The sequence below is a fragment of the Protomyctophum parallelum genome, assembly GCF_964188405.1.
Source record: "Protomyctophum parallelum genome assembly, chromosome: 10".
NCBI classification, from domain to species: Eukaryota; Metazoa; Chordata; class Actinopteri; order Myctophiformes; family Myctophidae; genus Protomyctophum; species Protomyctophum parallelum.
In genome coordinates this window covers 20,187,091-20,211,066 of record NC_139704.1, presented here as the reverse complement: position 1 = coordinate 20,211,066, position 23,976 = coordinate 20,187,091, and the positions used below count along the sequence as shown (strand labels likewise).

Sequence of the window (23,976 nt, the reverse complement as noted above, 5' to 3'; positions counted from 1 at the left end):
TACCAACAGGTGACAAAGTGGCGCTGTTGAGCTTCACACTGCACAGGTGCATGATGGGAAGCTGAGTTTTTTGAGAAGCTGAGAGTGGGAAGCTGAGAGCCGATAACCAATAGTCCGACAGCCAATAGTCTGACAACCAATAGTCTGACAACCAATTATTAGTCTGACAGCAAATAGTCAGACAACCAATCGTCAGACACCCCAACAGCACCACTCACTTCAGACGGGTCTGATTTTTTTTATTGCTCTCTGACTTTAGTCTGTCACTCTGTGAAGAGACACGCTCTGGTTCATATTGTCTGGCTGGGTTTCAGATCATATCCCCCGATGAGTGGCTGCATGCATGCTCGCAGCATTAGACTCGGGCAGTGGTCAGAAGGATACTATGCGCAGGGAATGCTTTCCACGTCTCCAGGAAATCCCCTTGGGTTGGCAGGCTTTTTTCACCCATTTAGACTAGCCAGTGACTCTGTTTCTTTGGCTGTCTCTGCCCTAAGATATTCAAAGGAGGACTGCAGCAAAGAGGACATGAGCCCTCTCTGAATTATGCATGATGTCTCTGAGCAATTTCGTCCTGTTTATTATGAATGTTGAACATACATTTTCCTAAACCCTTTGGCAATTGTTTTCCTGCAAAGATTTGAATTGGATTCGGCCCGGTGCTGCCTGCGGGACGTCACAATACTGTGACATGCAAATGACAGCTTCTCCCTTCCTACAGAGCCTGCATGCGCGCCGATCGAGGAAGAACTCACTGAGTCGTTTGCCATCCCTCTGCCCCCTTGTTAGTAGTGCATTTGTTACGCCGCTGAAAAGCAGGTCCCCCAATTTTGCTCCTTGTTTTCTCGTATAAAACGCAAAACAATTGTGCTTTGCGAGAGCAAAAATGAATGCCTGGTTTACTCTGGTATGCTTCACCTCCTCTCTGACAGCCTCCTGTTGGGATGACGGGAGGAGAACAGCTTCAATTCTCTCAATTTAGTTCGATATTAAACACAACTGGGGTTCCACGATTGAATTTTTGACAGGTGCTCACTTTGCATTAGATAATGATTCCCTCACATGTCAGTCTCCATATTTCCATGTGTATCGGAGCATTTCTTATTTATGGCAGTTTAGACAGAATCCGTCAATGCACTTACAGCAGAGAATAAGAAATTAATAAAAATCACACTTGTGTGACTGTGAAGTGACGAGCGACCAGTGCCGCCCACAGTGGCTGCCACATGACGTCACTGCTTAACACTCCTTTTAATACGTTTTTTTAATACTCGTGTTTTGATTACGTCATCGGAAAAACATCCGTCACACTGGCATGCAAAGGGGTTCTGGGAAATTGAGGCCCAATGCATTCCAATTAAAATGTTTGAAAGCCAGACGTTGGCCTCAAAAAATAATAAAAAAAAACAAAAGAAAAAAACAGAAAAGTCCTATCGGATTGCATTAAACAATGTTAAACTCATTTTAATTTGCCACTCACATTAAAGAGATCAAACAAATAGACTATATCAATGCATTGTGTGTGTGTGTGTGTGTGTGTGTGTGTGTGTGTGTGTGTGTGTGTGTGTGTGTGTGTGTGTGTGTGTGTGTGTGTGTGTGTGTGTGTGTGTGTGTGTGTGTGTGTGTGTGTGTGTGTGTGTGTGTGTGTGTGTGTGTGTGTGTGTGTGTGCGCGCACGTGCGTTAATCTACTGGGCTTTACTGACATTCTGTATGGTGTACTCACTGCATACATCCTGGATGGATGGAAGCTCACATCCACTGAAGCTTGGGGCTGTCCCTGTGCAGCACTTTGCGGTTGAGGCCAGTGCAGTGATGCAGGATGTCAGGAGGATGCCCTCATATCAGTGCTGCCTCTGTAGAAGGCCTGTAGGATCTTGGGCCCCATTCCCGACATTCTTACAGCCGCCTGCCCTGAGTTTTTTTTTCTTTGGCACATGACCGGTGTGCTCATCCCCTGGGGGGCTGATGTGAACGCAAAGGAACTTTTTCTGACTCTCTCTACAGCACACCCATTGATGGCAATGGGTCTGCTCCAAGCCCCCAGGAAGGCTGGCCAACGTTGAAGCCGCAACACGTAGTGGTCAGAGCACGCATGCATTTACCATTAACAAGTTCAACATTGAGCGCTCGTTTGCACTTCCGCATTTGACCACCAAAATTTTGTTTGCGGAAGTAGAGCGTTATTCCGGGTGCTTCAAAACACCACTAAGCAACTTCCATTGAAATGAATATCAGGGGGGTGGGGCTGTCCGCCCTCTATCCTTTATAACTCTATGGTGTGCTCCCTGTAGTCCATGGTCATCTCCTTGGTCATTTCCTTGGTCATCTCCTTAGTCAAGTCAACATGGAGAGAGATGTTGTTCTTCTGGCACCACTGTGTCAGGTTGTTGTCTCTCCTGTATGCTGTCTTTCTGTTAAAAGGGCCACTTCACCCCTTTTGCAACCAGATCTTATTTTAATGATGTTTGGGAGACAAACACTTTCCTGTTTTTTTTTATGTGTGTAATATTTCAAAGTGCCAGTGATGTCATGGACACTGGTCTCACTTCCTTCGTGCACTACATCTCAGTAAGACATATAATGGTAGACTGCTCTTCCGGCGCTGAGGCATGTGTCAAAATTGAAGGCAAATTTTCCAGAGATTCCTTGCGAAGCATAGCGGAAGCAAGAGCGCGTAATGGCAGTCCCGGAAAAGACGCGCTGTGATTGGCCAGTAGTCAGTTGAGTGACAGCGAGAGAGACATGGAGGAGTCGCATGAGTGACGTAACTTGGGCAGCGACGCAGCGTGCCTTCAGCGCTTCCCTATGGCATGCACTTCCACTTGACTTGCTGCCTTCAATGGGCACACGTCGTTCCAATGAACTGCAGCGGTAGACAGCCCTCTCATTCTCCACAAGGTGGGGTGAGTGGGTGAGTGCAGCAAAGCATTATGGTCATTGTAGTAATCCAGCAGTGAGACCAGTGTCCATGACATCACAGACACTTTCAAATACTAAAATATCTAAACACTACTTTGATGGGGACAACTTTGTATATGTTTGTTTAATTGTATGTAATGTAATGTTTTTTTGTATTTATAGACAATGATCCTTTTGTTTTAGTGTTTGTGCTGCCATTAGTGTTTGTGCTGCCATTTGTGTGGATGGAAATGTGAATAATTGTTTCGAGAATACCATGTCGTATAATTAAATTAATAAACATATTTAATAAAATAAAAACAAAATCACATAGATATTGCCCACATAAGAAAACCCAGGAAAGTGTTTCTTGTCTCCCAAACATCATTAAAATAAGATCCGGTTGCAAAAGGCCTTTAATGTTCAGGCCTATTACCGTTTGCTCGGTGTTGATTCTGGAGGTCGACTTCGATGTTGATATCCAAACTGTAGTTCATCTATGACTTAATCTCAATGCAGGTGCAGGGCAGTATGGAGTAGTGTTGTGGCACGGTCTTTCATCTGAGGATCTGTTTTTGCCAGTATGCAAATTGGTGATTGCTCGGTGTGGGCGGTAATAATATTCTACAGGTCTCTTTGTTTTGTACGCCTATAGGGAAAGGAAAGAGATAGAGGTTGACATTAATTATCATTTATCATTATCATTCGTTTTTCTTTTAGGTAATATGACCTCAATTACACCCACACAATCTGAACTTTGAACATTCAGTGGCTTTTCTGTGCTCTGGGGTTTTTCTCTGTGTTCTGAAGCCTTTTGAGCTGCAATGAAAACAGGCAAAATCCCTCAACAGTGACATCTGCTGGCAAATTGTTATGTCATATTTGGGATTTGTGGACTCTTACATCACAGCCCATAGGAAAATCAGAACACTTGTTTGAGTCAGAAAACCCCAGACCACAGAAAATCTACTGAATGTTAAAAGTTCAGTTTTTTTTGGGCTCAGAAAACCTAAAAAAAGATAAGGAAAACATACATTAACCACTTCAGCCAGGTATACTTTTTTCGTACTTTTAAGTACATTTTTATGACAATATTTTTGTACTTTTACTCAAGTACATTTTGAATCCGGACTTTTACTTGTAACATTGCGGTATTGATACAAACAAATACAAAACGTATTTTTTCCACCACTGCTGGTCATGTTGACAGTGGTGGGAGCTCCATCCAAGAGATTGGTGTTAATTAGTGATGCACCGAATATTCTTCTGCAGAAAATATTCGGCAGAAAATGGCAAAAAATGCTTTTTCGGCCTATTCGGTTTCGGCAGAAAATGTATCACTGAATCATATTCGGATATTCGGCATTCGGTTTTCGGCCAGCTGTTTCCTATATTCGGTAATCGGTTCCGGCCAAGAATTTCCCTTTCGGTGCATCACTAGTGTTAATAACCTTGAAAGTTGAAACGGGTGCAAAAGAGAGACAGAGAGGTGTTCCAAGGTTCAATGTGGCCTTTTATTGTTACGTCTTGTGTATAGGCATTATAATACATGATAATAAACATAGGACCATAGGACACAACACCTTCTTACATAGAGAATCTAGACAGAGAGAGAGAGAGAGAGAGAGAGAGAGAGAGCAACAAAAAGAGGGAGACAAGCAAGCCTACATCTGATGATCTGATTAACACCATCATACATTTATAAACATGACATATCCCGTGCACCTATGACGCATGTGCATGGATGCAGTTGTGTGCGCACATAACTCGTGGCTTGTTTTGCAAAGTTTCCAATTTGTATTGCATCCTGTAGTCCAAGTTCCCTTATTTGATCAACCAACCACATCAAAGAAAGCACTATGTTTGACTATTTACAAACGGGGACAATAGAAAGGGAGAGAGAGACAGAAATTGTTATTATTGGGGCATGCCTCCTGGCGAAGAGTTGCACTCCAGCGAGTGCACCTTTTCTAGTACTACTGTATGGTGTGGTGCTTGGTGCAAATGCAGATTTCTAAAAAAGAATCACTGCTTATGCGAATGCTAAAAGCTGCCTCCCGGTCTGCTGTATGGAGGGTGACTAATCCTCCTCTCCGCAAGCAAGCACACACTACAGTGGGCGTGCGCTGCTGCCCCATTTGTGAAGGCTGGCCAAGCAGGGGCCGTGGGCGGTGGTGGAACTGTTGAGGGTTGACCACTGTCTCCTTGGGGGGTTGGTGCCAGGGACCTGTTGAGTCGGCTCTGGTGCGACATGTTTTCTTTTTGGGACATCATTGGACTCTCATTCCTTTTCCCAAGCTGATTGAATATTCTTTCAAACTGGTCATCAGATGGACAGCTGCCTTGTTGTGACCTGATTTGTTTAGGCCCACTGAACACAACACTACTGTGATTTCAGATTTGATCTTGCTTATAAAGTCATTCCCTCTGAAAGCAATTAAAAATATATATTTTGTATTGCTGCTGGACAGAATTATTTTTGTTATTGCTCTGTACTTGTATTTAACCCATTCAGGATAGGAACCCCTTTTGGTGTTTTAAGCATTATGTTATACTTATCTTGTAGATTTTTGAAAAATTGTGAAAATGTGGCACGAATCTTTGAATATATTTCAGAGGGAATGTCAAATCTTTGCTTCTGGAGGGTCCCCCGAACAACATATTTTCAGATGGGGGTCGTGGCAAATTTCATAAATTCCAGGGGTCCTTGACATGAAATAGTTTGAGAACCACTGATATAGAAACATAGGTTTTTCAGAAAACAGGATTTAATGAATTAGAAGACATTTTGTAGAATCGACCTCAGGTCTAAATGGGTTAAACCCGTTTATTAAAACGAAAAGTTAAAAACATGACGTTTCGGTCTTGTTTGAACTTCATCAGAGGTGTACTGGACAAAGATTGAAAGCATATAGTACATGTAGGGAGACTCACTGCTGAAGACAATCATTCATATTGTATCAAAGTTTTAAAGTCCTGACGTGACTCCGTTATTCCCTGGGTCATGGAAATATGTTTTCTATATGAAATTCCACAGGGCTTAGTATTGTGCTTGGAGAAAATGTACTGTATTTATGAAACGTTGGATGAATTGGTAATTTTAGCTGTACGTTGATGCTTCCTATCTTTTATATATAGATTACAGGCTAATTTGTTTATTCTGGAACACAGCCCTTAAAAGCCACGATGCTATTGAGACCTCATTGTATTTTCAATGGAAAAAATTTACTCCTACCGATAGTGGCAGTAATGTCAGACTTCGGTTCTATATTGCTGGATGATTTATTTCCATTACTGTAACCCATTGACTGCTATCATTTATTGAAAAATTAGGACCTAATTCACAACAGCATTTCTTTTATTTGAGCTCTTATTTTGAAAAGCCGCAATTTCCGGTCATTTCGCTGTAGACCTAAATTTGGAAACTACACGGAGCGGGGCCTTCCTTATTGGCAATCTGAATCCAGACTGGAGCTCTGGGAACCTACACAGCATTGGCTCTGTGCCGTCAAAGAAACGCTGTTTTGACCAAAAATGCCATCTGGGACAAGGAATAGGAGATACAGACGATGGATAGAATGGATTATTATGGCGACGGCGATCTAAGATGGACGATCCAGTGTTGTGCTAACAACACAGCTAGCTAACAGGCTAACGTGAGTAGCATTATGGGTCGCTCGATCGAATGCACTATAAAATCGCAATTGACAAAGATCTCAGGCAATGGCGGTAAGCGTCAGTATCAAAATTAGGCTTCAATTGACAAAGATCTAAGGCAATGGCGCTGTGCCCTGCTTACCAAACCTCCTTTACTTTTTCTCTTTTTTTTAATTTCCAAATGTCACTTCATCGTCAGTAAGCTAGTCTCCATGGGGAGTCTATATTAAGACTATATTAAGGATGACGTACTTTGCATCAACATCTCACCTAGCATTTGTCATCTGTATTGAGATTAAATGTGTGATGCTTTATAAAGTAAAGTAGGTGTTTAAATATCCGTCACATCTGCTGTTTTTGTATCTTACTATTATATTATTATTTACTCGCTATGGTTGTAATAGATGACGTCTGCAAGTAATAAACAACATTTTTCAAGTATTAGAAGCTGGGGATGTTGCTCGGTCTCCTTGGCATCTGTTAACAGCTTTCACATGCAGCCTCTTTGCTTTTTGCTGCCTGGCAGGAGGCAGACAGTTTAGCAGCGAGAGCTCGTTTGTCACGCGCCCCCGTCATCTGCGGCGTACCCCAGGAGGGGTTGTGTGGACAGATTTGATTTGGGTGAGGAATGTGGCGGACTCATCCGGGGGGGGGGATGGATGTGACACTGGACCCGTGTTACGAGCCTGTGGTGATGAGGTGGTGTGTGTACGTTGGAAGCCTATCACGGCCGCCACTCGCCCCGCCCGCTCCTCCTCTCCCCGACTTCACCCTCTGTCTCGGCACCGCAGCAGCTGCAGTAATGGCTTTGTTATTGGGTTATGGTTTAGTTACTGTTACAACCTCCCGACAGTGTTAAACAATCTCCCCTGCATTTCTCCAGACATGCCGGCCTAAATGCTTTTGAGTAAACGCAGTCACCCCGAAAAGAAGCTCAGTATTCATAGTCCATGGACTACACTATAAAATATATGAGTGTTATATTTAAACTCTGGGAGTGTATACACATTTTGTACAATCTCAGATTTACAAGTTATAAGTTACAAGTTATATAATTTGGCTGACTTGCCCACTCAGCCACCAGCCAACATAGAGGCCGTCTGGGAATCAGAAGGTCATACGTTTGACCTCGGCTCTGCTGTGCGTCGAAGTGTTCCTGAGCAAGACACTTGAACCCCTAACAAACCCACCACCTGACCCCCACATGTGCCCATCTGAGCAGAAATCAGTTGGGTGAAACGTTAAAAGCAATTTTCCCTCTGGAGACCGATGTCCCCACCCACGCTTTCTCTTAAATGTACACTTAGGATAGTGCATTGCTTTAGCCAGTTGAATTCTTGTCCTGGGTCAACTTTCATATTTTTGAGTGGTGCATTGCGGAGCATTGTGTGTCACTGGGTCCCTGGCTGGCTGGGTCTGTCCAAGCACGAATATAGCGTTTGGTTAGTTTTCACAACCAAGTGTCACAGTTGCGCAGCCTAACACACACACACACACACACACACACACACACACACACACACACACACACACACACACACACACACACACACACACACACACACACACACACACACACACACACACACACACACACACACACTCGTTTTGTGTTAATGAGCCATATTCATAATTCCCTTCCGTTCCACCAAGTACTTTTTGTGTACTTTTTTCCCTTCTTCTAGTCTATTTTGCCGTCATCATCATTATTTTGCGTTCATTAGCACACAGACTGATGCCTCGTGGGATGCATTTTTGGCATGCTCCTGCCCCTCACGGTACTGTCGGTGATGGGGCCTATCAAAATTGGCACAGAGAGAAGACAGCTAGGAGCGAGACTGAGTCTGGGTGGCTGGCTGTCAGCTGCAGTAGACAACCTAATTCATGCAGAGCTCCTGGAAGACATATCTGCATTTAGGAGTGCAGTCACTTGCTCTGGGAGTTTCAACTTGAGAGATTGCTTTGTTGTTTTCTGGGTTGTTGTTTTATTTTCTTATTTTATTTTTAGCTGTTGTAGCTGCAGGGCTCTAAGGATGGTAATATCTGTCGGTCTGACTGTCCTTACTGACACCTCTTTGCTTGCAAACAAGATATCTCGACAACCAATGGCTGGATTGTTATGGAATTTGCTGCACTTTCCCCGCATCCTGGTCCCTGGAGGATGGCCCCTACTGATTTGATGATCCAATGGCCCTAATTGCTCTATCTCGTGCCACCATTAGACCAATATTTCCAGTTGTACAGAAGATACCTCAAACTCTAATAGGCAGACTGTCACGGAACTTTCTGAGTGCTTTCGGGAGAAAGTGATAAAATGTCGTTTCCCCTACACAGCCTTTTGGCCAACATTTCCAGTTGGGTGTAAGGAGCAGCAGCACAGCCTCCAGGATGGTATTTTTAACCACACTAGTGAAAGTGAGGGCATCTTTCGTCTGGCTGGGTGCGAGAAGCATCATATGGGGCTGTAAGAAGGGGAGCTTGCAGGGAAATGGGTGAACTGGCATGTAGTATAGCCAACAACGTGGAAAAATAGTTCATATCAGGGTGTCTGGTGGCTGAGCCAGTTAATGCTCAGATTTTGAATCTGACTCCTATCATGACTCTCATATCTCCCTTCTCTCTGCCCTCTGTTTCTGTATCTTACACTAACATACTGTATCTACAATATACTTTGAGGATTTTACTAAAAAGGGTAATGGAGATGAAAAATATGCCGGCGCACACTAAATATCTGCTCGGTACAAGAGTATATATTTATTGAAGACAACGTTTCGGTCCCTACAGACTTTCTTCAGGCATCACTGTGTAAAGAAAGAGGCAAAGGTAGCAAAGGATAAGTGTGTGTGTCTTAATTTCTTGAGTCCCTATACACCGGTAGACCAAATTCAAGAGGCAAGTGACGGATTTTGGGCCTTGTTGACAAACATTTGAGAGCAATGCTGATTTGCACAAGACACACCCCCTACTGGATGCACACGCAAACTCCAACACACCAAAGGTCCGACATGCGGAAACAACGGTCGGACATGCACTGCATGTCCGACCAAGCTCCCGTGCTTGCGGTTAGGTTAGGGTTTGAGGTAGGTTGTCAGTCTAATGACAGTCGGACCAATAGTATGTCGGAACTACTGCACCTCTCCTCCCACATACCATGCGGCCTCCAGAATTCCAAACATCAAGTCTGCCTCCCTGTTTCCCTGACAGTTTCCCCTGTCTCCTGCATGTCTCGTGCTATTGTGCCTGCCCCCAACACAACGCACTTAGTCTTGCATTGTGTCTATGTCCAACTTTGATGGGTGTGTGTAAGCACAAACATTGTCCTAACACAAACATTAAATGCCATTGATAATGAATGGCCAGCTTTGAGTGTTTGTGTAAACACAAACATTACGTAAACACAAACAAGACAAAAGTGGCGACGCAAATTATGATTGTCCGGAATGAGACGATGTACTGTATAAGAGCGTCCCTCACTTCACAAGGGTGTGATTTTTAAGTAATTCAGACGGTTCATTGGCTCAATACAGTATGATGCACTTCTCTGAATATTTTCTTTATATGTCTTTCCCACGTAAAACATAAAATAAGAGAAGCAGACCTAGAGGTCGTAGAGTTTAATTCAGTGTCTTGTTGTTGTTGATTTTTACAGTGTGTTCAGTGTTTTTCATAATTTGAATTGCCTGTTGTCACTAATATAAAATAAGCTTCATATTATGCTTCTTGACTTCCCCCCTAATGAGAATCCTTTTTAGAGCAAATTGACAAATTAACATACTGTATCCCCCCGCCCCCCCCCCCTTCTTTGCAGCGAGAGACTTATTTACAATGCAGAATTAATTTACACAGGGCAGCGTTTTAAAGGTGATACACAGACAAATCCTTCGTGTTAATTCATCCATTTGCATCTCTGAGAGTGAACAAATGTAACCAGATGGAATCTTCGGGCCCATGTGGTGACATTTGTTCACTCTGTTAAATGGACACAGGATTTTACCGTAAAGTATATCTAATCGTCGCTGTGTGCTTTATGGTTAAACAGTGGTGTAAAGTAACTAAGTACATTACTTAAGTACAGTTTTGAGGTATTTGTACTTCACTTGAGTATGTCAAAGGTTCAGTACTTTTACTTCTACTATACATTTCAGAGGCTAATAATATTGTACTCCTAGTACTTTTACTCCACTACATTTATTTGAAAACTTTAGTTACTAGATTATTATTACAAAACATGCAGTAACCACTTCAGCCCTATACACACATTTCGGCAATTTGAAAATAGCCACTCTACAAGCTCACAATGCGTCGTGAAAACTTAAAATGGGACATTCTGCATAAAGAGTACTTTCGGTACTTCAAGTGCATTTTGATACCAATACTGTTGCACTTTTACTCAAGTGCATTTTGAATTCCAGACTTTTACTTGCAATGGAGTAGTTCTACATTGCAGTATTGACACTTTTACTTAAGTAAAACAATTGAGTAGCCTACTTTTTCCACCGCTGCTGTGTTTTGCCTCACGACTCCTCTACTCCTCCTCCTCTGCAGACGCCACCATCCTCAGCTACGATGGCAGCAAGTTCATGAAGATCCAGCTGCCGCTGGTGATGCACACGGAGGCGGAGGACGTGTCGCTGCGCTTCCGTTCCCAGCGCGCCTACGGGGTCCTGATGGCCACCACGTCCCGCGAGTCCGCCGACACCCTGCGTCTGGAGCTGGAGACGGGCCGCGTACGCCTCACCGTCAACTTAGGTATACCGACCGACCGCCTCACGGGACGCACCCCACACCATGTCGCTGCCTGTCACCACAGGCAGCCAACCTGCGTGGCGGGCGGCTGACATTTTTTTATCGATGCAACGAGCCCACATTGTCACAGTCATGCGCTCGTAAACCCTTTAAAGGTATATTCAGTGATTTCACTTAATTCAAATATCACTTATTTTTTTGTTTTGTTGTGATAATCCTCCCTACTATAGAGTGTGCTGGCCATATAAGGAGTTCCTCCCTGTCCCCAGTTAACCCCTGGGGGTCAAAAAACCTTAGGTTTCGTTTTTGACTCTCTATCCTGATTGGACGAAAGGCTGGGCCCCACAGCCAAAAACGAAACCTAAGGTTTTTTGAGTGAAATCACTGAATATACCTTTAAAAAAAGCAAAGGTTTGGAAACGTGCGATTGTTTGATCACTTGACTGTTTTACTGTGCCGGTGGCATTGTATCTTGTCATTGGAAAGCCCCCATCCATTTCCTTTTCGAATGATATTCCATTTTGTAATGATCATGCACCGCCGCTGATTAGGTGTGTGTGTGGGTGGCCGCACTAGTACAACCTATGTACAGTATAGGTGGGTTGCTGCTAGTATAGTAACAACAGACAGCGATATGATCAAACAAACGCAAGTGTCCAAAGTTTTTTGAGGGGTTTATATGACTGTACATGAATAGACACACACACACACACACACACACACACACACACACACACACACACACACACACACACACACACACACACACACACACACACACACACACACACACACACACACACACACACACACACACACACTCACGCCTGTTGCTGTATGTTTTTGTTGTTTGTGTTGAATAGTAAGAGATGGTATGTAGACTTTCAATGGTCCGAGTCTGCAGCTCAGCGCTCACAGCCAGCAGAGCACAAAGCTGCCCTGAGCCCAGCAGGGAATGCTCACTGCCTGGTCCCTCTGCTGTGTTACACTATATTATGACTCAAAAATAAACTGCACTTTTTATTTACACCATACATGGGCAACTGGCGGTCCCCACTTTCACTTGATGCGGCCCGCAGGTTAATATCAGAATACTGCTATATTATTGATTTCAGCCGTTACAATTCCAAACATGCAAACATGAACCGGTTTAATTACTTCAGTATATATATGTAGCCTAATGAGTAGTATTAAAAATGTATTGTCTTTTTTTATGTCCAATATATTTGTATTTAGTTCATAAAGTTAACATAACTATAATAAAGGCATTTGAAATTAAATAAAGATTTTACCAATTCCAAAATGGCAAAAAAATTAATCAGGATTTCAATTCAAATATAGCAAAAATAGCTGATCTACAAGCTCAAAATGCGTCACATTGTGACACGTTTTGAGCTTGTAGATTGTTTATTTTCGCTACGACAGTAATATGCAATGTGGCCCCTCTGGAGTGAGTGTGGAAATATAGTGGCCCTCTCCATCGTCAAAGTAGCTGATATATATTTGGTCCGACTCCTGCCAGACAACCTGTTGCACACAAAGAACTAAATACTTGTTTCTACCACACTTTTTGATAAACACTAATCTCACCCAGAGGTGACAAATGACACCTGCTGTGATGAACTCATTATTTGAGTTTAAGAGCTTAATGCGCACAAATACAGTCACACACTCGTACCTTCTGTCTACTGACACACACACACACACACACACACACACACACACACACACACACACACACACACACACACACACACACACACACACACACACACACACACACACACACACACACACACACACACACACACACACACACACACACACACACACACACACACACACACGCGTGTATTAGTCGACACATGCACAAATGTATGTCTTTAATCTTTCTGTGTCTTTGTGTCACAGAGGGGGGTCATCCCCTGGGCTTAATTAAACCACGGCTGCCTGCTTATGTTCAATCATGCATTATTCCTAGTTATCAAAGTGCAAAGATAAACTATGATAATAAACTATGGTATTATTTATTATACTATGAGTTACGGTGTTGTAAATGAGGGTTTAAACTCTGATCGTCAGTGGCTGACATGTTCTATACCAGTAATTAATTATGTTCTGAAATAAACAATCATTTGGTTCTGTTGGGAACCAGTGGATGCTAATATTTACCACTCATATTAATCATTTTACTAACACTCCACACTTTAGAGCAATATGTAGAACGTAAAGAACCACCTAAGAACCAGCATCTACAGCGGTCATTTTAGGGCACAAATCAGGTAGGCTATCAGAATGCTGTGATAGAGACAGCGTTCTGGTCGTAAACCCAGCTCCTGACAATCTCAAATAAAGTGTGTGCGTGTGCGGCTGTGCATGTGCGTGTGTTTACACACCCACACACTTGCTCCAAGGAACATCCAGTGACGCCTGGGAAAAGTTTCATATCCCCTAAACAAGGCAGTGTTGCAGAAATGATGGCCATCTATTTCTCCTTTCCGCTGGTTAACAGAATTGGGCTCCCTAAGTGGTGCAGTTTAGAGCAACCATACAAAGATCCCAGCCTGTCACGTGCATGTCACGTCGGCATGTACTGTACAGTATCACCAAAACAACAGCGCCACACACTGACGGGGCCTGACGGACCACATCACAACCACATGTTTTGTTTTCTTTTAGATTTTCTGTGACACGTGTCACAGCTTTCTCTCTGTTTCACCCCTTGCGGCTCTTCAAGTCTGCAATTTTCTATTCTCTTCTTTCATGGATTTTCTTCTTTTTTTGGAAAGCAGAGCATTCCCTGTAAGGGCGGGCTAGTGTTGGTCTCTGGCTGTGTGCGACCACTTTTCCGCTGCGGTTGACGACACACGACGGGCAGAGCCAAGTGGACAGGAAGGTTAGGGTCAGATCTGGGTCACCTTTCTCGGAGTACAACATCCACCATGGGTCAGTAAGATAGAGGAAGGTACAGAGAGAGAACCCCACAAATGGGTAGAGACGGCATAGTTTGAGACTAGTGCAAGATGTATGTTAGTTGTACCTTGACATTGATCCTTACTTGCAATACCTACTCTGTACCAAGTGTTAAATAAACAAGTGCTGTCGGAATCACTAACAGAAGATAAGATAAATAGTAATGGTTATTGCAATAGCAGTAGAAGTATTACTACTTCATCTACACTAATTAGCCTGCTGACCCCCATTTGAAAAGATATGCCAGGGACCCCCATAAGATAAGATTTTTACGGCTCTAGCAGTGATTCTCAACCATGAATTTCAAGGACCCCCAGTTTGACATGCATTAGTCTACGGACCCCAATTTATTTTGTAAAATCTAACTCAGAGTGTACAAATGGAACCACATGGGTCCATTTGGATCCATTTGTACACTCAGAGTTACAGACCCGTAAGGGTCCATTTGATTACAAACTATCATTTAGCTGGGGACCCCCTGGAACTCCCTCAAGGACCCCAGGGGGTCCCCGGACCCCACTTTGGGAACCACTGATCTAGAAGCTCCTAAGAAATGTGTTGTACAGCATATCATATTATTATCAAGTAATTACTCACAGTGATAATATTGCATCATTCCAGAAAGATCACAAGGTGGAAATGTACTCTGAGAAATGTGCATTCATGCATACTTGACCAGGAGCTTGCTTCACTCCACACAAACCACTGTATATTTTAAATACAGAAATCTGTTCTCTTAACTCTACTTTTAGAGTGCAGTGTGTCCATTTGGGGTCTTTATTTTGCAGACAATATGTCTGCAAAATAATCTAGAATCTAGCCTTGGTTTTTACCATCCATCTGGTTCTGCCTGACCCTGGCCATGATCTCATGCTCTCATAATGCAGGATGGCCACCACTGTGCTTCTACTTAACCACTATACTTTATACTTTGGCTATAGAAGTTTGAAAAGTATTTATTGATTTAATTACATCTGCAATGTAATAACATGTCCAAAATAGAGAAGCCAGGGTTAATGTGGTTGAAGCAGTTCACATTTTAATTTGACTACATTTACAAAAATGAAATGTATTTTTTTTAAATAAGGCCATGGCCAATCGATGAAAAGTATACATGTACATGGCTTTGATGTTTCTGTACCAGATAATGTGTGTGTGGCTATAGAGGAGAGCATCGGAGGAAGGCCAGTGTCCGCGTGTCTGTCCCCAGCGGGTGGACTGTATGCTTTAATGTCTGCAGATGTAACGTTGAAAGATGTATTCATGTCTCATCTATTTTTCCCTGTCTAGATTGTATCAGGATTAACTGTACCTCCAGTAAGTTACTGTTCACCTTCCTTTCTCTTCTTCTCTAACTCTTCTTTACTGTGGGTTATTCATGGGTTAAGCTGGTCCAGCTCCAGCTGTTGTTTGATATTGGATTGTGTGTGTGTTTTGTGTGTTGACTTGATTGATGAACCTGTTTTCTGTCTACAGCCATGACGCAATCCCACAATTATACTTTGTGCGACGAACAGTCAAGATAACTGATCTACAAATTCACAATCTGTGTAATTGCGGCACGTTGGGGAACTTGCAGATCAGCTATTTTGGAAAATGTTTTACATTTTGAATTTGCTTAGCTTTTTTTAATTTAAAAATTTAAATTTTTGAGTCCCACAAAGTGTTTTTTCAAAACAAACACTTATTATAGCATGTCTGACTGGCATCCTGCATCGACAAAATGCGCTGCGATGCCTCTGCCAGGATAACAAGTCAGAGAGGAGATGGAGGCACGCTCAAATGAATGACAAGCCCACTAGGATTCTTCACACTCCCTCACTTCTCCCTAATTAAAAAAAACCTTGGCACTAATCATCTCAGACTGATGTCAAATGCATGCTATGGAAGTGCAGGTATTCTAGCCATGCATGATTTCCCTCACAACCCAGCCACCGCCCCTTTTTCTTTATTCCTTTTATTAAACCACTTGCAAATTGATGAGGCCTTTCAAGAGAGAAAGGAAGTATGGAGTGTGATTTTATTATTCTCATTAACCTGTCTCGCAGAGCAGAAAGAGAGGGACGGAGATGTTTCAGTGGGATTCGTACACTGTGCGTGTGTGTGTGTGTGTGTGTGTGCGTGCGTGCGTGCGTGCGTGCGTGCGTGCGTGCGTGCGTGCGTGCGTGCGTGCATTTTCAACAAAGAGGTTACATTGCAATATTTTGGGAGGCAACTTTCCCTGACATTTATTATTCAGGAATGGTGATGAATTAATGATTGGCTCTCTGGGGTCATAAAACATGAGCCGTCTTCCTGTTTAATTATTCTGATTTTGATAGACGCTCTTATCAGTCAGTGACTATATCGGGATCAAAGTTGCCAACTTGTAATTGAGACATCTGTGAGTTTACCCTCACATCTCTGTTGTTGTGGTGAGTCACCACCACAACTATGCTGGGAGATGGCTCCATTGCAGGGCAAAAGATGTGCGTGTTTGATATGTGTTTGTGAAGGGCCATGTGAAGGTTAGAGCTTGACAAGAATTGGAGTGACTTTGACGACGAGCAACGCATCGTTCCTCCTCCATCTCAGTGTCGCACCACCATCCGTGACCTCTAGACACGCCTGGAGCCTCTCTTTACACCTTTCTAAATGCTAAGTAGCTTTCTTCATGCATCTTGCATCTCTTTCCTCTTGTTTTTTTGCGGATGCAAAGTCAAGCCACCGTAAGCGTGCTCTCTGATTCCCTCTCACAATGCTTGGTTTAGAAGGTCATTCTTTGGTTGTAATTTCTTTCTTGTGTGTGTGTGTGTGTGTGTGTGTGTGTAATCTGAGCACAGGTAGCTGTCTTCTTCTTGTCTGCTACAGTTTAGTAGCTGCTTTGGTTATTTATTTCCCTCTCTCAAGACATTTGTATTCTGCTTGCCTACACACTTTTTGTGACAACTGCACGGCTGTGGTGAAAGTAACGGCCTTTATATACTAGTAATTTGTCATTTGCCACCACTGTGGGAAGGGTTGGCCTGAAATGTCTTTCAATTATTTAACACAGAAATGTAATTAAAGTACAGTAGAACGATACTTCATACCATGACTGTTGTACTGTAAACCTGCTATTGATGCTAAGGTAAAGACCGCTGTTTATTTCTGCATGGTCATGTTTGTGAAGCTTGATGGGTTTAAAGTGGCTTTCCGACGAGTTAGGAAGGCAATGGCAGATTCTTTTAAATATTATTATTACAAATCCTTGGTTAATTTATCCATTTGTACTACCATTGTGTAATGTTGTCAAATGGACCTGGTTTAATTTTGTACAATTTATAGAGCTACTTACAGTAAGCAAGAACAAAAACATGGTAATATGTCAAATACATCAAAAATAGTCATCATGAATCATACGTAAGCTAAGAACCTACTGTAACAGTGGAATATAATATATAGAGTGCTATACTTAAGTTGAGCCTTTGCATACGCCTGTAAGGTCGCTGAGGCTAGGGCAAGTGCTATGGCAAGTGCTACGGGCTAAGATGGAGTCTGAAGAAGAGGTGGGTTTTCAGACGACGGCGGAAGATTGGGAGTGAGTCTGCAGTTCTAATTACAATGGGAAGTGCATTCCATAGTTTTGGAGCCATAGTTTCTTGTACACAAAGAATACAAATGATTTTACTGCGTAGTATTATTTGGCTATACCGTCCGTTGGTTAATGTAATGTCCCATGATTCAATATGGTCATTGAAAAAATATATGTACATTTGAAATGTACATTTGAAGAGACATCTTTATTTGCTCATTCAGAAAGGAAGCAGCAATTATTTCTTTCATAGCCTCCAGACCTTATTGTGTCAGAAGAGAATGTTTAATTTAAGTTCTTGGAAAGAACCGTGTTAAGCTAATGCATTTTTAAAATGCCAAGCTCTATTTAAAAAAAGGGTTGGTGCTTAATTTTATTTGATTTTGTTTTTAGGTTGTTAGTTTTAATGCTAATTAATGTGTCTTGTCAGGCGCTGCAGCTCCCGGTCAGTTTGTTGGATGAGGAATTTCATCACCCATTCACAGAACACATCACTGTCAATTAGGGGACCTGGGCTCCCTGGGGCTGCCCTGAGCTGTCAGGAGAAAACACTGCCACTTCGACTTAATGCCACGCGCTGTGGGCTCGTAGATTGGCTATTTTCAGCGGAGAGATTTCGTATGGAGTAGAGGGAAAAGAGCGGACCAGGCACAGAGCTGACCCCGCTGAACTAAGTATTACGGTAGTTTACTAAATATAGAGGGTTTCACCCATTAAGACTCGAAAAGCATCTGTGTCATGGTGACCATGACATGAAAACGTTTGAGAAGCACTGATTGATTATTTTGCAACATACGTTTTGCAGAATACCGTTGGGAATTAGAAGACATCAGGTCTTATAGTGTTAAACCGCACTTACAGATAGATGTTATGTATATATTTGGGGGTTGGGTGTTGTACAGTGTAATTCATTTTCAGGGACTGCACTATGATCATAATGTATGGCAAGATAGCGATAGCGGCTTCTGTGAGCTTTTACAGTAGGCTGTAAAAGGACATCTTGATGTGTCGTCTTCCTGTGTCTTTATCTTGGGAACATCGGAGGCAGTTTATTTACTCTGTGATTTGTCTTCATACAGTATTTATGCATCCATATTGGGTTATTTAGAGCCTCTATTTAATGGTGCAATATACATTCTCCCCAGTAGCTCATACTGTCAATATCATCGTTGCATACGGTTCTTTATTTCCCTGACATACATCTGTAAGGGAGCAATGATGCAGTTTGTTTCATTGCCTGCTACTGTATGTGCCTGCTATGTGTTTGGGTCGGTGGGGTTCGGTAAGGTACGGTATTCTTCTTTTTGAATAATTTGTCTAGATAAAAAAATGTGGCTACAGCACAAACATACATAATGTTTTTCTGCATCACCCTACAGTTATAATATGCATTGGAATTGGGGCGTTACAATAAACTAGAGCTATACCCAGTACAAGCATTGAGTATCTCCACTGAAACAGCGGGGGGCTAATTGGACTAGTGAAGGACACCTCAAGGGTAGGTGTGGAAGGAAGGCAGTGTTGTATTTCTCATTTATTACAGTGTATCAACCCAGATTACTCTGAACTGATTAGGTGTACATACCATACCAGCAGCCATTACAGTCATTATGTGATATTATGGTGGTGTTGCTTACTGAATATAGCAGATATAAGTGCACTTGTCTCCTACTTATAGTACTTGCATACATACGTACTACATAGACGGCCATGAGTAGCTACTAGCTAGAGAGGCGCCACTGTGCGCCAGGCCCGTCGCCATGGGGGTGCCAGAGGGGGCCTGGCACACTCAGTTGCATCATCATCATGTGAGTGCGACTCATGGGGGATCGCCTACATGACTGCTTTAACATGCACTTAACAATGGGTTAAATTTATATAGCCTTTTAACTTGTATAATATATTTGTGTGTTTTTTGAATGAATGAAAACAGCACTAACATGAAAGTATTCGTACAAATGCATGGTAGGGAAATAGGTTCATGGCAAGGACCACAACATTTACACTTATTAGCCCACAGACCCCCATTTGAAAAGTATGAAGGCCCCCCAGTTTGACATGCACCACAAACTATGGACAGTCGCACAGATACTCCCAAATGTATTTTGTGAGTCGCACAGATGAGTTATAGGTGCATTTGCGTCCAAAATGTGCACAATTTTGAGCTCTGGCTTGAGAAAACTCATGGCTTTTGCAACCTGTGATGTTGTGAGCTTGTAGATTAGCTGTTTTCGCCTGAGTGTGCGCATTATCTCCCCAAAAGCATGTTTTTGCAACAATCGTTTGAAATTTCCACATTTGCGGCGCCCCCTATGGCTGAAAATGTAATTGCTTTGGGCTCTCCGTTGATTAAACCACCCACGACATGTGAATGAAATTTGGGGTGGATGGACTATGAAAATCCTGGCTGTGGCGTTTTCATCGGATAGGTCCAGAGATCATGTGTACCGATTTTTGTGAGATTTGCACAAAAGCTGTAGGTGGAAGAGCAAAAAATATTCAAAGTGGCGGAAATCTATCCTGACGCAAATGGGCGTGTCCTATATGGGGAGATGCGTCATGGCCCAATAAAGGAAATTTAGATTTTACGTAAGTGTTGTAAGGCGAAATATAAAGTGGGCTGTTATAGCGCCCACTATGATGTAATTGATTGACTGATGTAATTATTCATTACATTAATTTTAATAATTATTATGAACCTCCCCGCCAAGTGATGTGACTTTAGCTCCGACAGTTTCTGAGAGAAAAATACTTGATGTGAGTTTTCCCATTTTCCCATGTAAGTGGATGGGTAATTTTAATGCACTAATAAATGAATTATTAATCAATAATTTGTCAAATTGAAAAAAGAGCTTTGTTAAGACCTCCATATTATTATGGTCAATGCCTGTGTGAAAAGTGGGAGTGATTGGTGCAGGCAGTGAGGAGCTACGGAAGTGTTTCTGACAGACATTCATTCATGAATGTTCATGAATTCATGAATATGATTGGTTTTATAGGATCACTTAACAAAATCTCACGTGAACACAGCAATAATTTAAGGAAGAATATGCCGTACACTCCATTGATAAATGAGGCCCTTAATGCCTGAGCTATCAGCCATATGAGCAGCCATCTGCAGGGTGAATGCAGAAATGAAATGTCCCCTCTCCCAGGAACCAGTAATTTTTTGACTAGATAAACATAATATCAACTAGAGGTTGATATGTGCTACCACTGCAGAACATGTGCTGCAGTGGTTTTTTCCCTAGGCGATCATTGCTTTGCAACGGAAACAGACAATAATAATTTCTTAGCCTAGCTGTTTTCATGATCTTTGATTGCTGACATTTTGGAGACGGCAGATCCCCTTTATTGCAAGCCACTGACTACAGTGGCAGTGTAAATCTGAAATGGAATCCTCACATGGCCTGTGTAATACACTGTAGAACAGTCAGTGATCAAACGTTTCTGCCAGAGGTTCTGCCGGTTCAAATTAATGGACAACCTCGAGTCAGGCACATCTGAATATTCACCTTGGCTCCATGGCGTAATGGAGCTTGAAGGTGAAGGCTGCCGCGGCGGGCATAGCAAATGAAGACACCTTAATCTTCAGCATGTGCCAAGCAGCCTAATTCTCTAACTGTTTATGGGACAGCACAGCTGCTAGAATTACACAAGACGTGTTCTAATAACGGTGTGGTTTCCCTGTGCGGTCAGCAGGCTACTGACCTGACTGACCCCTTCAGAGCTGCTGCTCCGGCAGTACTGCAGAGAGAGATTCTCTGACAGACAATATGACAAATGTTCATGTGATCATAAGGTGACAATTACATAGACCTGAAACTATTGGAAGGACTTAATATTATTCGTAGGAAAAAGCTAATAAAAAAATATATGTTCTGACAAAATGAAACCTTTGTCCAATTCTACGGAAAATGTAATTACAATTGTATTGCATAAGTGCACGGAGGGGTCTCTTCAATTGTGCTGCACAGTAAAAATCCTCAGTGTTCAGTATCCATTCATCCATTTTTAACAACTGAGTGTACAACTGTAACCAAAATGTATCCATACATTATAATGGACACATATGGGTTCATTTGTTTACATGTTTATAGTTCAAATCAACGCTCAGGGTTTTCCACTACGGTGTCTCTGGGTTTCATGAACAGAGTTTACAAATGGCCGGTCTCGTGGGTGCTGCAGTCATCATCGTAATGGACACATTAGGAACTGAACATCTTCTCAAAGCGCAATGCTGCAACCAAAACAAACACACACCAAAGCCAGATGATGTTCAGTACTCACATTTTGTACAAAATAATTGGCATTGAAATGTACTTAAGGTACTAAAAGTAAAAGTACTCATTATGCAAAATGGCCCATTTCAAGTTTCAAATGTATACAAATCTTTTGGAAATTGCATTGCATCGCGACGCATTGTGAGCTTTTAGATCGGCTATTTCCAAATGGCCGAAATGTATATAGGGCTGAAGCAGTTAATGTACAGTATGTTTTGTAATAATAATCGAAATCTACAAACTACAATGTAACTAGTAACTAAAGTTTTCAAATAATTGTAGTAGTGGAGTAAAAGTACAATATTTGACTCTGAGATGTAGTCGAGGAGTCAAAGTATTCCATCGAAATGCTATTCATTTCGATGGAAGTTGCTCAGTGGCATTTTGAAGCACCCGGAAGAACGCTCTATGTTCTCAATGTTAAACCCCAGCTGCACAGGGTTTCCTCGTGCTAAATGCACGGGCCCACCTGCAGTCCCAGCTCTGACCAGTAGGGCCAAGTGCTTCAACGCTGGCCAGTCCTTCTGGGGGCTTGGCTATGATGTGAAGCTGCCGCAAAGTATGCTGTGATGCTTTTTCTTTTGCATCGTTTCATCTGCCCCCGTTAGACAATTATTAGCTCTAAAAAGACACCATCTTGGCAGGTCAAGCAGGAGCCACGGCGCTCGTCTGATTCTCCATATTCATATTCACATTTACTGGTCTGTTTTCCATTCATGCTGTGTAATGTGATCACAGACAGAACAAGCCCTTTCACACTTAAGAGCATAACCCACTCGTCCCAATCATATTGGGAGCCAGTCTTGGGTTTATGGGGCACTTAAAAGGCCATCTGAATACGACGGGCAAGTGTAAAATGAACTCTTGAGAGTGTGCAAATGGAACCAGACGGACCTGTAAGGGTCCCTCTCGTTCCATTTGCACACTTTGAGTTACAAATGGACGAAATGAACACTGAGGTATTTTACTGCGTAGCACAAATTAATGGGTCACTATTGATTGTCATCATATGCTGTTTTAACACCGGTTAACCTCAATGTTTGAACAATTTTCACAAGCGGTTCTCAATTAGCAAAGCATCGATCGGACCAGCAGGTCTCCTAATGGCTGTGGAGTCCCTCTCCGGTGCTGCCTGGTGAGTTGCGGTGTAAAAGAATAACCCGTATCTAGCCTGTCATCTGGCCAGGCAGAGCAGATTGACTGGATAAACCACTCCCTCGGGCCAAAGTCAATGAGGCAAGCAGAGGCAACTCTAGATCCATCACTGTGGATAGATCACCATCAGGCAGGACACTAGAGAAGGTCCCGGGTTCTGCAGTGAACCCGGCTAAAGGTTCTCCCAGTGTGGTTCTGCAGTGAGCAGACTAAAGGTTCCCCAGTGTGGTTCTGTAGTGAGCAGACTAAAGGTTCCCCAGTGTGGTTCTGTAGTGAGCAGACTAGGTTCTCCCAGTGTGGTTCTGTAGTGAGCAGACTAAAGGTTCCCCAGTGTGGTTCTGTAGTGAGCAGACTAGGTTCTCCCAGTGTGGTTCTGCAGTGAGCAGACTAAAGGTTCCCCAGTGTGGTTCTGTAGTGAGCAGACTAGGTTCTCCCAGTGTGGTTCTGTAGTGAGCAGACTAAAGGTTCTCCCAGTGTGGTTCTGCAGTGAGCAGACTAAAGGTTCCCCAGTGTGGTTCTGCAGTGAGCAGACTAAAGGTTCCCCAGTGTGGTTCTGTAGTGAGCAGACTAGGTTCTCCCAGTGTGGTTCTGCAGTGAGCAGACTAAAGGTTCTCCCAGTGTGGTTCTGCAATGAGCAGACTAAAGGTTCTCCCAGTGTGGTTCTGTATTGAGCAGACTAAAGGTTCTCCCAGTGTGGTTCTGTAGTGAGC

The 23,976-nt window shown here is 42.7% G+C and overlaps 1 protein-coding gene across 19 annotated transcripts in view; it reads left to right on the top strand.

Annotated features, from left to right (window-relative positions):
- Positions 1-23,976, top strand: part of LOC310866120 (neurexin-1a) — a gene marked incomplete at its 5' end in the record, with an annotated part of 455,952 nt that overhangs the window by 180,004 nt on the left and 251,972 nt on the right. For all 19 annotated transcript variants that reach the window (XM_083775482.1, XM_083775497.1, XM_083775483.1 and 16 more), the window contains 2 exons: positions 11,102-11,305; positions 15,566-15,592. In XM_083775482.1, the coding sequence (XP_083631608.1) occupies positions 11,102-11,305; positions 15,566-15,592 (231 nt within the window). The remainder of the gene's footprint in view (positions 1-11,101; positions 11,306-15,565; positions 15,593-23,976) is intronic.